This window comes from Gadus morhua, chromosome 3 (assembly GCF_902167405.1).
Source record: "Gadus morhua chromosome 3, gadMor3.0, whole genome shotgun sequence".
Classification (NCBI taxonomy): Eukaryota; Metazoa; Chordata; class Actinopteri; order Gadiformes; family Gadidae; genus Gadus; species Gadus morhua.
In genome coordinates this window covers 29170200-29184963 of record NC_044050.1, presented here as the reverse complement: position 1 = coordinate 29184963, position 14764 = coordinate 29170200, and the positions used below count along the sequence as shown (strand labels likewise).

Below are 14764 nucleotides of genomic sequence, written 5' to 3'. Positions count from 1 at the left end.
CGTACATAAGGTGGTTAATGAGTGCGTCCCCAATCCTACAGCCTGTACCAGATGCATTTAAAAAGACAAGTCATTCATATACATATTAAAAAGAAAAGGAGACAAAATTCCGCCCTGGCGAACACCATTGGTAACATGGAAGGGATCAGATGTTACACTCCCCCATCTCACCCTCATTGCCTGATGTGAGTACCAATAGACCAAGATTCTAATTAAAAAACCAGGGACCCCACTTTTAGACTATTTTAAAAACAATTTCCCATGATTAACACGATCAAATGCTTTAGAAGCATCAATAAAAAACATGAACATTGTGGAATTTTGCCTATTATATTTATCTAAAATTTCCTTTAGTGCAAAAATACATAAATCAGTACCATGCTTTCTTTTAAAACCAAATTGGTGGTCGGTAGACAGGACATACCTCTCAAGTCTACTCAGTAGAACTGTCTCCATTACCTTGGACATGACACTGGCCAGAGCTATTGGCCTGTAATTATCAGAGCTGTTTAGCTTCCCCACTTTATCTTTTATCACTGGTACTAGCACAACAGAGAGCATATAATCTGGTAACACTCCATGAACAAAAAGGCCTGTGTAACATAGAGCCACCCGAGGGTATAGTTTCTTACTGACAAATTTAACATGTTCAGCTGTAATATCATCCTGACCACAGGCCTTGTTATCTCTTAACTTCAATATAGCTTCATGGACTTCAGCAGCAGTGACAAACATCATTAAAATCTACACTACCCACTACAAACATATGACCTTTTACACAGTTTAACAGTTCATAGTATTGTTTCCGCCATAACTGTGAAATTTCATCAGGACCACTCACACCATCTATATTAGATGGAAGAGATTTTTTGCAATTATTAATAGTTTTTATTTCTTTCCAGAAATCATTAAAATTATTTTTTTTCAGCTTCCTTGCCAGTGAATCTGACCTCATCATGTTTTCATTTCTTTTGATGTAGCGAAGTGCATTTTTAAATCTAGCATTAGTGCATTTTTTATTTTCAAATAAAGGGCCATGCCTGCTTTTGCCAGACTCAGCCCATTCTTTAAAAGCATTTCGGGCCTCTGCATGGAGCTCTTCTACTTGGTCCTTCCAACCAGGCTTAGCATTGAAGACTTTAGTCCTATGTTTATATAGTGACCTGCTCGAATTTTTAAGAGACTGTACAATTGCTTCATACAAAGAACTGTTTACCATGTTGATCATCTTTACAGTTCATATCCCGACACCATAAGGCATCTCTTGGTACCTGAATATTACACAGCAAAGCATCAGTATCACTAACATATTTATTAAGATCTGTGCTAGACAGTTTCGTCCAATCTATTTTTCCTACATCAATGCCTTTATCCAAAGGCAACAACACAGGTAAATTGCCGGTGTTCAAGACCATGTGAAAGGGTATATGGTCCGTAGTAGCCAGATCATACTCAATCTTCATAATAGCAATGGAGTCATGGGCATCCACTGTACAAAGGCAGTGATCTAGCCACGAAGTAGAGTGCCAGGCCTCGCTGATATAGGTATAACTATCATTTGGCAATAGTAATTTACTTGATAAAATCAATCCACTGTCTGAACAAAACTGAGCCAAATGTTTACCAAATAGAGAGTTGGCATCAGTTACATCAGCATTCCTTTCACCAATAACATATATGCAGGTAGAAGGATTGTCCTGAATAAAATACATGATAAATGCCAATCTACTGAGGTACTCATCCTCATTTTTCATGCACTCATATGGCGTATAGACATTTAAAATAATTATTTTCTTATCATTACAACACAGCTCAAGTCCAATAGCCCAGTCAACTCCCAGTCGTATAACATTAACCAACTGGTCATATTTTTTATTCCACATAGTGGCCACGCCCCCTGGGATCCTCCCCCGGACGACTTTAGCGCTCAAGTCAGTTGTTGATTCACCTGCCCCATGAAAGTCCCTATGCATAGAATTTAGTCCTCCCAGGTCTTGTTTAGCCAGGAACGTCTCCTGAACACACAAAATGTCACATCTCTCCATCAGTTTGTCCACAACAACACGGCGTGATTTATCAGTTTCACTGTGGCCAACACGCAGTCCACGCGCATTGTAAGATACGACACAGATGTTCATAGTAAGGTTCATTCATATCCCAGCAGCTAATGCAGACCGGCTCTCGTGTGGAGCTACAGGTGTACCATGGCAAGACAGTTCACTCCCCCCCTCACCAACAACCTTAGGTACACGGGCCTCATAATAGCGGCGAACATAAGTCCCCTCGGGCCAGAGTTTTGGATCATACATGTCAGCAACATTGTTACATTCAGCGGTGATGTGAAAAGAGCCATACCTGCTGCGGGCCGACTCGATCTTTCGACACGTCACTGTTTTAGCCTCCAACTTCTCCGTTAAATAGTCACGCAGCGTGTCTGCATCCAGAGTGGGAGAAAACCTAGTGGCAAACACATTCACCAGCTTTGTTTTCACCACTCCAATGTTGCTCTCAGTGCCAGTTCCAATTATTCCATCATTCCTTTGCTCACGTTTAAAGTGAGCTGGCTTGTTGCGGGGTTTCGGTGGCACATATGCTTTAAGGGACCCCCACTTTTTACGACCTTTTTTCACAGCAGCGCTCCACAGTGGGGACTGTGGTTGTGATCGTGGTGATGTGACTTCCACATCCAGGAGCTCCTGCTGTTGAGTAGAGCCCACCAGCCCCTTCCAGTCTACGCGTGAGGTGCTGGCGATCTCGCCGGTTGGCCTATTCAGTCCCAGGAGACGCGACTTAACAGCTGGAGACGTTGTTGACTCCTCAGGGCGCACGGTGCCAGCAGTCCCAGGGTCGTAGTCCGATGTACGGTGCGTCTCCACCGCTGCCAATCGGCGATCCATGGCCGTAACAATTGCCCCCAAGTTCTCACTCACATCAGCCTGAGTATCCAACGCCTTTCTCAGGCCAGAGACTTGTTGGCTCAACTGCTCCACTTGGCTCAGCAGAGCCGAGGCGTCCATATTGCCGAACCCGACAGGTGGCAGTTCATCCAAGTAATGTGAAACAAAACGTGGAATATCTTCACCGCACTCATTAAGTAACTTCATGCAGGCCTTGATATTATTCATTCATATACAGTATATATTATGCATATATATAAATAAATATGGCAGTGTGTATGCACTAACTTAGTAGCTATCCAACAAAACAAAGAACTATATATACACTAATCCTGCAAAATGACAACTATATACACTAACACTGCAAAATAACTATATACACACAACAGAAAAACAACTATATACAAAAGAGAACTATGTACAACACCATCCCCGGCAAGAGTGTGCATCAGTGCGGGGCTCCACCCTGGTCCCGCTCCTTCTTCTCCCTCAGCCAGTCCTCCACACTCTGACCCGCCGCGACGGAGCAGAAGAATTCTCTGCCGTGGCGGGAGTGTCCGGTCTCCCTCCGCCTCGGCTGGCCGCATTTCCTGCACTTCTGCACCTGTGGCACGCCGGCCCGGGAGGAGTAGGTTGTGCCCGGCTGTGCCTCCGCCCGCCGCTTGGCGTTCAGCCTCCTCTGGTATACCGTTTTGAGGGCTACAGGCAGCTCAGGGCCGGCGTGCTGTGCGGCGGCCAGCGGCGGAGGGAGGACGTGTGGAGCCGGCAGTGTCCGAGGGAGTGTCAGGAGGGGGGGGGGGGGACGGGGAGCACCCACACACTCTGCCGGGGCAGTAAGAGGTCCACAAGGAGAGGCTGTGCTGCTCTTAAAGGTCCAGTTGCAGCTGCGGCAGCAGCCGTCGGCGGCAAGGCCGGGTAAGCAGCCGAGGGGGCGGGCTGTCGAGGCGCCAGTAGCCGTCTGGGCGCCTGCAGAGCGGGCCCCGGTGCTGCCACAGCCGGTGCCGCTGCCGGGGCTACCGCCGCCCCCCTCGCTGCCGCTGTCGTCGCCCGGCCTTGAGGCACCGCCGACGTCGCCGTTGCTGCTGCCGCCGGACGATCCACCGCCGCCGCTGATGCCGGGCCCGGCGCTGTCGCCGCGGCCGCCGCCGGTGGTCGTCCTCCGTCTGCTGCAACGCCTGGAGTCAGCACAGCCCTCTCCTTCTCTCGCTGCGTCCGGGTAAACCTGAGAGCGGGTGGCGACATAGTGTTTTAGTTACAGTAACACCATCGAGAGCGTGTAGTTCAAGCGTGTCACTGCCCAAAGCATCCAACGCACCACAGCGAGAGGGTCCTAGCGTTCAGCTCAAAGAGCTGAACGGGCGCCCGAGCCATCAACCTCTGGTGTCCCAGCACAAGCTCCCGGATGTGGCGGTAACGAAGCAGTGCGCTGTCCCACCGTGTACCCCGGGCGCCGCCTTGCACACGGGTGCCCGTGGGGTACAGGTTGCAGAGCTGGACGCACACTGCTTCTACCAGCCGGCTTGTGCTGGGACTGCTGGCGGGTCCAGAGGTCTGTCCGACCAGGCAGCTGCGGACGAGGGACAAAAACAACGACAGACGTTACGTAAAGCGGCCTGCGTGTACGTCGGGGAAATGTACGACCAAAGCTTAGCCTCCTCACCGTCGCAGGCTCTCCACACCAGGGATACTGGTGCGGCCTGGCTTCGCTGCCATGAATCGACCCCCCCGAGCTGCCCCGTCCGTGTAGCGGGGAGGGTAAACTACTCGGGCCCTGTCGAACGGGGACAGGGCCTCGTAGAGCCCGATGAGCTCGTCTACCCTCCCCTCGGACAGGGCCTGTTCGTGGCGCAGCCCCACTAAGGCCGTGGCCAAGCGGACCACGGCCAGGTACCCCGGCTGGTCGTCTGGTCCTCGGTAGTCCTGCGAACACAAGCGGATACAGAAAACAACAAGTCAGACGGACGCCACAGAGCGCTGCGTTTGATCGAGCCAGTGAGTCGCACCGCTGTCGCACTCACCTCAGCGGCCTGCTGAGGCTCTGGTGAGGACCGGCCGGGGGAGTGGGGCGCGGGCTCGGGGGGATCGGTCGGACGGGATGGCTCAGGCGCGGGTGCGTCAGCTGGTTGCCCTGACCGCGGGTCCGTCCGAGGAGCGGTGAACTCGCCAGGCACGTGGAGTGTGAGGTCCTCCAACTCATGCCGGCCTTCGGCGAGCTCGTCGTCCTCCTCGGTAGGCGGTGGACCCGCGTCCGGAACGTCAGGGTCCAAGCTGACGTCCTGCAGCACTCTGCCCGTCTGGGAGTACAGGTACTCGATGCCGATGAGTTCCCCTGAAGCACAACGGCATCGTCACTCAATCTGGTACAAACATCGCTCGGCGCGGACACGTGTAAGCGTGGTGACGGCGGCTCAAACGTTCTTACCCGTGTACTCCCTGGGCTTGGTGTAATCCCTGACCAAACTCGAGCCAAGCACCCGTTGGCTGAGCTGGTCAAGGGAGTGCTGCAGGGGGCCACTGGAGGTGCGGAGCAGCGGACGACCCTCCTGGGCCGCGGACGCCGCCCTGTCCTCGTTCCATCTCATCAACCCCTCCAGGAGAAAAGCCTGGAAGTGCCAAGGGTTGGCACTTTCTCCTGAGGAGGAACACAGACGCGTTTAGCGGTTTAGTCAGCACTCACAACGTGAACGACAACGAGGGCGGCGGCAGTGAAAGATAGACACGACGGTGAAACCCGTGGTTTACCTGGAATGAAGCGGTTGAGGTGGAGATGGAACGACTCCAGGGACGTGGAGCCGCGCGCACAACGGTACGTCGGCAGGCTGATCCCCCCCTTGGTCAGCCTGCCTGTCTCCGTGTACAGCTCCACGCCCGGCGGGTCCTGGATGCACTCGAGGTGCCGTCGCTGCTCCGCACGGATTGCCTGGATGCGGTCTCGGTCCAGCAGGGGAATCCCCATGGTGTCTCGCCCGTTGGCACCGCCGAAGGTTTGCAGGAGGTCATCGATCAGCCGCTCGGTCGCCGCAGCTCCACGCGTGCGGCGACGGCAATGGAGAGCCATCTCTCTGCGGCTGACGTGCCTCCACACTCCGGCGTCGGACGAGAAGGTCATCCCCTGCGCCTCTAGCGTCCTCCTCTTGGCGTTGAGCAACCGGGCTGTGTCCTCTGGGTCCCACAGGAAGATACTGGCAGACAGCTGCTGCAGGAAGGGCTTGTACAGCTGGTGGCTCTCGGTTGTGACACCTGATGCGTAGCGTCGCATCAGGTGCCAAATGTCCAACCGGACCACCAGCTTGTCCTGGAGGTCCGCTCCTGGAACGCAGCAGCTGCCTTAGACCCCCCGTGGGACGAACAGCAGTCCCGGTCGACATAGAGGACGCGAGGCTGCGCTACCCCAGCGTCCCGGTACCGCCTCATTAACCCCGCAGCCATGGGCAACAGGCCACCCCCCTCGGTGGCCGTGAGCACGGACATTAGCACCTGCCCGTGCTCGTTGCCCACGTTGGTCGCCCAGGCTGCGGTATGGGCGGCGGCACCGGCGAGCTTCCGGGTCACCTGTTTGAAGGCGAGGCGACAGACACAGACACAGACACAGACACACACAAACACACAAGTCAATAAGGCTGCACGCACGTCGCAAGAGTGTAACGCTCGTGCTCCGACACCACATTCACCTTCTTGGTCGAATCCATCTTTAGGATGGATCCGAAGACTGAGGTGACCCGGGCCTTCACGTCCTCCAGGCGAGACAGGATGTCGTGGCAGTACAACACCAACAGCCAGCCGTACTGCGGCACGTCTGGCGATGGTTTCGGCGGTGGGGTGCACTGGCGCACGACACCCGTCGACGTGAAGGGCTCCATGACGCTGAGGTAGTGTATGGACCGCCGCATCCAGGCCTCTGTGTGTGCCTCACAGAGTTTCTTTTGCAGCTGCGTGGCGCTGTTCCCCCGAGTACGCTCACGCAGCTGGATGATGACCCGCCGGTCGCAGGCAAGCCTACAGGGGAGCGCACGTGTTACAGAAGAGCCACACACAGACACACCGACAGTTTTCAGACAGCTACTTACTTGTAGGTGAGGATCGCCGGGAAGAGGGCGCGATGCCCCTCTCCCAGCTGCCTCACGACCTCCTGCGACCAGGCAGCTACCTTCCTCCGACACCGACGGCACTCCAGGTACTCGGTGGCCATCAAGTACCAGCCGTCGATGTCCAAGACCTTCCGGATGGTCTTGTACATCCCACACTTGGTGAGATGCTTCTCGCAGCATGTCGGCCGGGGACCCCACATGTGCAGGGGCGCCCAGAGGAACAACCGACACGCGAAGAAGGTAGCCGCCGAGGCGGGTGGCTGAGAATAGTTCAGCCGGGGCTGGGGGGGGTCCCAACACAGCTTGAGGTCCGTGGTGAGCTTGAGGGACCCCCCGCTGGTCTGCTGAAACAGCGCCCGGCCGATCCACTCCTGCTCTTCCCCGGTGAGGGCTGTCCGCCAGCCCTCAGGCAACCGGGTCTGTGAGGAGGATGAAGACAACACAGACAAACACACCGTGAGGAGGACGAGTCGCTGCTACGTACGCAGTCCGACGGTCGTCTCCACCGAGTCGTGCGTCTGTGAGTACGACGGGCGCGTGTCTGTACCTCAGCCCGAGCAGGAGCGGGCGTTGCCGACTGCTCCGCGTCGCCCGTCGTCATCTTCCTCCTCTTCTTCGGCTCCGGTGCCAGGGTGGCCTCCCCGCACGGCGTCTCCTCCACGGAGACGCCACGAGGCTCCACCCTGGTCTGCGCCGGAGCCCGAGCAGGAAGCCCGACCGTCGGCGGAGCGGCCGCAACCTGTGGTGGTGGTGGTGGTGGTGGAGGTGGTGGTGGTGGGGATGGTGGTGGTGGAGGTGGTGGTGGTGGGGGAGGGGTGGAGGACGGTGCCGGAGGAGGCGGAGACGGAGGCGTCTCCAGCGGGAGCGGGAGGGCCTGAAGGACCTGTACGCCAGCTTCAGACACGGTCACGCACAACCAAATGGCATCAGCACAATGAGAGTGACGGGGCAACACACAGGCAGGCGAGACTAAGTGAGTCTGAGCATTCATGACGTGCAGCATGCCGTTGATTAGATAAAATGGTTTAGTGCTACAAGGCGACTGTTAAGAGGTGTGCTACAAGGCGACCGTTAAGAGGTGTGCTACAAGGCGAATGTTAGTTACAAGGCGAGGTTTGCTAGACTGGGAGTTTAATCAAATCCACATTACCACTACGTGAGTGAGGACGGCGCGTCTACCACCAACAAAGACGGCTACATCACCTGATAAACCTACCTTTGTCCTTCAGGCATCAGCTTTAGCGACCGGCAAATGAAAAAGTTACAGTTAATGCAAACACACTGACTCAAGAATAGATATCAGTTGTGGTGTGTATGTATGCATGTGGTGCCAGCTACCCATTTCCACGTCAGTGACCGTCTGGACCAGCTCCTCGTCCATCACCTCTGTGGTGGGGGGCGGCGGAACCGAGGGGCGCTGGTCTCTGACGGAAGACACCGCTATGGGGGGGGGGGGGGGGGGGGGGGGGGGGCAACGGTTAGTAAATCGTATACACTCAACCTCTGTTGTGTGAAAGAGAAAGAAAGAGGTACCTACCTGGAGCTGCAGCCCGTGCTGGTGGGGTCATCAGTCTCCTGATCCGGGCCTGCAGCTCCCCTGGGCCCATCGGACGCCCGCGCACAAGGGCCGAGAAATTGGGAGCGGTCGGCTTGCGGGGCGGCAGCACGGTGGAAGCAGCGGCCTTGCTGGTGGAGGTGCTGAGGCCGCTGCTGGTGCTGCTGCTGGCGGGCGGAGGGGGTGTAGCAGCCGCCTCCGCCGACCGCTCCTTGTCTCGGCCCAGAATGTACTTTATGGCGACGTCCATGGCGCTCCCAGGCTGCGGGGTCTTCCGCCGTAGCCACTTGACGTAGCTGCAAGACAATGATCGAAAATCAACACGCACATAAACATGTCACAGCACCGTCTCCACTGCCCTTCACCACAATATGACTTACGTCTGACGCTCCTTGTCCTTGGAGTCGTACAGGTCCTTCAGGGTGTCCTCCTTGAACAGCCCGATGCCAACAAGCGCCTCGCCTCCCCGCCCGGGCAGAGTGGCGCGAGCCCGGGCCTCCTCCTGCGCCCGGCGGAACTGGAGGTGCTCCGCAAAAGCGGGGTGGGCGCAGGAGTAGCGGGCGAGGCTGTCCTTGTTGGCCATGAGCGGGCTGTCCGAGGCACTCGTCTCCCGCTCCTGCTGGTGACTGTCGACCAGGTGACAGGCGTAGCCCGCGTCGTTCTCCAGGAGCCATCTGAAGGTCTGACCCCGGTACTTCCCCAGCTGGATGCTGTGGCAGTCCAGCACCAGCATGGGGTTCCCAGGGTCACCACCCTCGGAGACGACGCGGGCTCGGGCCTCCTTCTCCACCTCCCCCGGCTTCTTGGCCCTGGCGGGAGCCTGGGTCCCGCGTGGCCCCGTGGCGGCGGTGAAGGCTGCCGCCGAATCAGAGGCCCGCAGGACCAACTGATGCGACGGCGTCATTTTTAAATTTGCAAAAGACATCTACAATGACAACAAATAACATGACACAGCATTAAACGAGCATTGCATTAAACGAGCATTACAGTTTACTCCCTTAAAGTGACTTTTATGTTCATGGATGCTTACAGGAAAGATAACAGATGGTTTGACAGGTTGGAATGCGCGCAATCCGTTTCAATGGGAATCGCGACTCTCCGTAATTTCAACATTAATTTTAACATATTTATAATTTGAAATTCGTCCCAGCCTTTATACCACATACACTCTATGGTATATAGCATATAACCGAGTCGTCTGATCGCATTTTAATGCATTTTTCACGATATACGAGCACTCGTTGTGAATGCTAACCGCCGCGCAATCCGTTTCAATGGGAATCGCGACTCTCCGTAATTTCAACATTAATTTTAACATATTTATAATTCGAAATTCGTCCCAGCCTTTATACCACATACACACTATGGTCTATAGCATATAACCGAGTCGTCCTCTAACATTTTAACGCATTTTTCACGATTTACCAGTACTCGTTTTCAAGGCTAACTCCCGCGCAATCCGTTTCAATGGGAATCGCGACTCTCCGTAATTTCAACATTAATTTTAACATATAATTCGAAATTCGTCCCAGCCTTTATACCACATACACACTAGGGTCTATAGCATATAACCGAGTCGTCCTCTAACATTTTAACGCATTTTTCACGGTTTACCAGCTCTCGTTTTCAAGGCTAATCGCCACATCCTACCTTATCCTCGAATGCAGAGATAATGGCTGACACACGTGGAAAGTTTTACTGGAGTTGATACTGATGCGGGTTGCTGATTGGGCGGGGCGTCTCTGGAGTTGAGGTCTCTGGAGTTGATGCGGGGTTGCTGATTCATCGGGGCGTCTCTGGAGTTGAGGTCTCTGGAGTTGATGCGGGGTTGCTGATTGGCTGAGAAACAGAGAGCATCGCTGGACAGATAGCGCAAGGATGACACGCAAATTCGTGAAGCGTTCTATCTTTTAAGTTTTATTTCATATCACAGCTCTTATTATAAAGCGTCGGATCGAATCCCCGTCATACCAACCCCTTTGACCGGCCGTTCTCGATCGGAAATGAAGACGAGAACCGTTCGTTATTATGTTAGTTATAATGATAGAACACCGGTTCTGAATGGGTGAAGCATCCCTTTAACACCTTCCAGTCCGACACTCAATCGGCCCTACTGCAGTGGGGGCTGCTGTGATTCAGCGGGCGTGTCTCCTCAAGCCTCAACACCTTCTCTGATCTGTCTCCTCAGATGAACCCCAGAGAAAAGCACTTGGCTACTAGATGATAAAAACATCCGTTAATAAATACAGCAACGGCTGGTTTGATTCCGCAGCACAAAAGAAAACCATCACGCGCCTTGTTCAGGAACATCTAATGCTGGTTCGGAGCTCCGTGTGATGTTGTGCAACACGTCTTCTGTCGGTCACAACAGGAACACACATATCCCCTCATCCGCAGTGAGGAGATGATCTGCAGTGATGGGTTAGGCCGTAGAACTTTTAATTCCACACACGGATGAACTACCCCAAATGAATGTTTTTATACGATAAAATCTCTATAATGAGTTCTATGACCTTCTCAAACGAGAACAAAGTTAGTTCTAGTTAAAGGTCCCATGACATGCTATTTTATGTATTCTTTAATATAGGTATTAGTGGGCAACTAACAGTATTCAAAGACGTTCCCGAAATTCAGCCGTGGTGCAGAGTTACAGCCACTCCGAGCCAGTCGCACATTGAGCTTCCCCCAAATCAGTGGCGTATCCAGGACATTTTTACTGGGGTGGCCAAGATGGGACACAAAGCTAGTGTGGGGTGGCCATGGCATAGCGAAGTTTAATACATACACGTACGCAGCCAACTGCGGTTCGAATCCCGGTCCTTTGGTGCATGTTGCATCCCCTCTCTCTCCCATGATTTCCTGTCTCATAACTGTCAAATAAAGGTGTCTATGCTGGTGAAATGACTTTTTTTTTTAAAGTCATTTTTTAAATTCCATTTCCACCTATCACAGTCCTCAAGTATATCTGGTTATTTTAACATGTCTATTTTTAATCAGTAATTATGTTCAGAATAGGGTACACATTTTCTAAGAGCCATTTCCTTATAGTGGATTAAAGTCCTCATCAAGTTAAATTAGAGTAGCAAAATTCAACTGCTCTTAACTCATCCTATATAATAACATTAATCAGCTCATCATCTGTGTCACCTGTATTGTTACCTGTGTTTGCTTTACTAATTGAGGCGCCATCTTGTGGTTACATAAAACACAGCAATCCAGGCAACAGAACAAACCAAAATGCTTTAAGATGGACCTTATTAAAAAAGTGTATCTGTAAGCAAAGGATAAATTAAGCTTGTAAGGAAAAAAACAGAAATATTTGTTGTTCTTTACATGCTTAGTTTATGTTATTATTTAGCTTAGATCTAATTTGTTGGAGATACTGGAATTAGATTTTTTTGGTTTGTTCTTTGCTTTGGTGTGTTTTTATTTAACCACAAGATGGCACCTAAATTAGTAAAGCAAACATAGGTAACAATACAGGTGACACAGAGGATGGCCTGATGACTGAATAATGTTATTCTATAGGATGCCTTGTGATGTATGAAAATGTGCAAAAAGTGGGTTTTCAACCCAGACAGTATTCATGTCCAGGGCCCTGATGAAGGTATAAACGTTGGCTTTGATTCAGCATAAATTATGAAGTTTATTTAAATCAAACAGTTAAGCCTTAGAATCACAAATTAACTTGATAAACATACATAAACAATTGTAACATAAACCAAACAAATCTTAACTCCAAAGTATATACTATAAAGTAATGTTATGTAAACCTTCAAACTCTCATGAACAATAGAGGCTTCTAATAATAGTAACAAAGTGCAATAGAGGTAGCTAGTTCTTGCTTTTGCTCATTCTCCTGCTACAAAATGCTTTCACATAGGCCATAAGACCACAAGACAAGACTTAAAGTCCAATGCAATGCCACCAGACCAAATATAACTTGTAACCCCTTAAATAACAGCTTTGACTCCATTAAAATGTCAAAAAGAAAGGAGGTGTCAACAATGTGCCTAATTATGTCTATTTATAGGATCTACAAAGGTTTATTTTTACATAACTACCACTCTTACAACTCACTTTTAATAACACAATTAACACATATTGCATCTCAAGCATTTGTGGCATTTGAATGCAACAAATAAGTCACAGCTTGTTCTTGTGTTATGCTGGGCTGATGGCGATTCAGGAGTTGGGTGATTTGGATTGGGCAGCGTAACTTAACTCAGCGTAACTGTGACTTCTAGCCAACATTAACATTGTTATTACTGTTATAATTATTACTCATTTAATCGTTTTATCTTTGGTTTTTACAGACTGGAAAAAGTTACTGAAAAAATGGGCCATTTGAGTAATTCCGAAAGATTAGCTCAGCTCCTCCGGGCGTAAATTCTCCTGGTGAACGGTGGTCCAGGACAGCGGAGGAGCGCTGTAACGGAACACTTCGCCACTAGGGGGCGGGGTTTCACCGCTGTAGCGACACACTCCGCCACTAGAGGTCGGTGTTTCACCCAAAACCAAAACTAAACATTAAATAATAAGAGCTGCGATATGAAATAAAACTTAAAAGATAGAACGCTTCACGAATTTGCGTGTCATCCTTGCGCTATCTGCCCAGCGATGCTCTCTGTTTCTCAGCCAATCGGCAGCCACAAATCTTCCCCTTAACTTTTCCCCAACTTTCGCCCGCCCAATCAGCAACAGCGCATCGACTTAAGGGACCTCAGCTAAAGGGGCGCCCCGCCCAATCAGCAACACGCATCAGCATGAACTTAAGGAAAACCTTCCACGTGTGTCAGCCATTATCTCTGCAGTCGGTGATAAGGTAGGATGTGGCGATTAGCCTTGAAAACGAGAGCTGGTAAACCGTGAAAAATGCGTTAAAATGTTAGAGGACGACTCGGTTATATGCTATAGACCCTATTGTGTATGTGGTATAAATGCTGGGACGAATTTCGAATTATAAATATGTTAAAATTAATGTTGAAATTACGGAGAGTCGCGATTGCCATTGAAACGGATTGCGCGGGAGTTAGCCTTGAAAACGAGTACTGGTAAATCGTGAAAAATGCGTTAAAATGTTAGAGGAAGACTCGGTTATATGCTATAGACCCTAGTGTGTATGTGGTATAAATGCTGGGACGAATTTCGAATTATAAATATGTTAAAATTAATGTTGAAATTACGGTGAGTCGCGATTCCCATTGAAACTGGTGGCGCGGCGATAAGCATTCCAACCTTTCAAACCTTCTGTTATCTTTCCTGTAAGCATCCATGAACATAAAAGTCACTTTAAGGTAGTAAACTGTAATGCACGTTTAATGCAATGCTCGTTTAATGCTGTGTCGTGTCATTTGTTGTCATTGTAGATGTCTTTTGCAAATTTGAGGATTACCGCGTCGCATCAGTTGGTCCTGCGGGCCTCTGATGCGGCGGCGGCCTTCACCGCCGCCATGGGGCCACGCGGGACCCAGGCTCCCGCCAGGGCCAAGAAGCCGGGGGAGGTGGAGAAGGAGGCCCGTGCCCGCGTCGTCTCCGAGGGTGGTGACCCTGGGAACCCCATGCTGGTGCTGGGCTGCCACAGCATCCAGCTGGGGAAGTACCAGGGTCAGACCTTCCGATGGCTCCTGGAGAACGACGCGGGCTACGCCTGTCACCTGGTCGACAGTCACCAGCGGGAGCGGGAGACTAGTGCCTCGGACAGCCCGCTCATGGCCAACAAGGACAGCCTCGCCCGCTACTCCTGCGCCCACCCCGCTTTTGCGGAGCACCTCAAGTTCCGCCGGGCGCAGGAGGAGGCCCGGGCTCGCGCCACTCTGCCCGGGCGGGGGGGCGAGGCGCTTGTTGGCTTCGGGCTGTTCAAGGAGGACACCCTGAAGGACCTGTACGAATCCAAGGACAAGGACCGTCAGGAGTAAGTCATATTGTGGTGAAGGGCAGTGGAGACGGTGCTGTGACATGTTTATATTTTTTGATTTTCGATCATTGTCTTGCAGATACGTCAAGTGGCTACGACGGAAGACACCGCAGCCTGGGAGCTCCATGGACGCCGCCATTCAGTACTTCTTGGGCCGAGACAAGGAGCGGTCGGCGGAGGCGGCTGCTACACCCCCTCCGCCCGCCAGCAGCAGCACCAGCAGCGGCCCCAGCACCACCACCAGCCAGGCCGCTGCTTCAACCGTGCTGCCGCCCCGCAAGCCGACCGCTCCCAATTTCTCGGCCCT

General features: G+C 52.0%; 3 protein-coding genes across 3 annotated transcripts; all 3 read right to left on the bottom strand.

Annotated features, from left to right (window-relative positions):
• Nucleotides 1-1846: 1846 nt before the first annotated feature.
• LOC115540816 (uncharacterized) lies at nt 1847-6156 on the bottom strand. Its single transcript, XM_030352393.1, has 6 exons — nt 5640-6156; nt 5320-5529; nt 4916-5226; nt 4558-4817; nt 4213-4464; nt 1847-4119 (listed from the first exon to the last, which is right to left on the bottom strand). Exons 1-6 carry the CDS (start codon nt 6154-6156, stop codon nt 3681-3683), a joined length of 1989 nt encoding a protein of 662 aa, XP_030208253.1. The 3' UTR covers nt 1847-3680.
• On the bottom strand, nt 6061-8012 carry LOC115539794 (uncharacterized). Its single transcript, XM_030350600.1, has 4 exons — nt 7533-8012; nt 6965-7404; nt 6569-6893; nt 6061-6449 (listed from the first exon to the last, which is right to left on the bottom strand). The coding sequence occupies exons 1-4, from the start codon at nt 7986-7988 to the stop codon at nt 6156-6158; spliced, it is 1515 nt and encodes a 504-aa protein (XP_030206460.1). The 5' UTR covers nt 7989-8012; the 3' UTR covers nt 6061-6155.
• A 224-nt stretch (nt 8013-8236) lies between these two features.
• Nucleotides 8237-9645, bottom strand: LOC115539805 (uncharacterized). The gene is made up of 3 exons (XM_030350619.1): nt 8921-9645; nt 8523-8836; nt 8237-8425 (listed from the first exon to the last, which is right to left on the bottom strand). The coding sequence occupies exons 1-3, from the start codon at nt 9463-9465 to the stop codon at nt 8253-8255; spliced, it is 1032 nt and encodes a 343-aa protein (XP_030206479.1). The 5' UTR covers nt 9466-9645; the 3' UTR covers nt 8237-8252.
• Nucleotides 9646-14764: the final 5119 nt, after the last annotated feature.

What these genes read in the sequence shown, in the direction of transcription:
- LOC115540816 (XM_030352393.1), bottom strand. Translation starts at nt 6,156, where the DNA reads ATGCGACGCTACGCATCAGGTGTCACAACCGAGAGCCACCAGCTGTAC. An exon ending in CCTCAACCGCTTCATTCCAG is followed by an intron (nt 5,530 to 5,639) that starts GTAAACCACGGG and finishes GTTCCTCCTCAG; the next exon opens with GAGAAAGTGCCAACCCTTGG. An exon ending in GCTAGGACCCTCTCGCTGTG is followed by an intron (nt 4,120 to 4,212) that starts GTGCGTTGGATG and finishes ACCCGCTCTCAG; the next exon opens with GTTTACCCGGACGCAGCGAG.
- LOC115539794 (XM_030350600.1), bottom strand. Translation starts at nt 7,988, where the DNA reads ATGCTGCACGTCATGAATGCTCAGACTCACTTAGTCTCGCCTGCCTGT. An exon ending in CCGGCGATCCTCACCTACAA is followed by an intron (nt 6,894 to 6,964) that starts GTAAGTAGCTGT and finishes GCTCCCCTGTAG; the next exon opens with GCTTGCCTGCGACCGGCGGG. An exon ending in AGATGGATTCGACCAAGAAG is followed by an intron (nt 6,450 to 6,568) that starts GTGAATGTGGTG and finishes GCCTTCAAACAG; the next exon opens with GTGACCCGGAAGCTCGCCGG.
- LOC115539805 (XM_030350619.1), bottom strand. Translation starts at nt 9,465, where the DNA reads ATGTCTTTTGCAAATTTAAAAATGACGCCGTCGCATCAGTTGGTCCTG. An exon ending in AAGGACAAGGAGCGTCAGAC is followed by an intron (nt 8,837 to 8,920) that starts GTAAGTCATATT and finishes ATTGTCTTGCAG; the next exon opens with CTACGTCAAGTGGCTACGGC. An exon ending in AGCACGGGCTGCAGCTCCAG is followed by an intron (nt 8,426 to 8,522) that starts GTAGGTACCTCT and finishes CCCCCCCCATAG; the next exon opens with CGGTGTCTTCCGTCAGAGAC.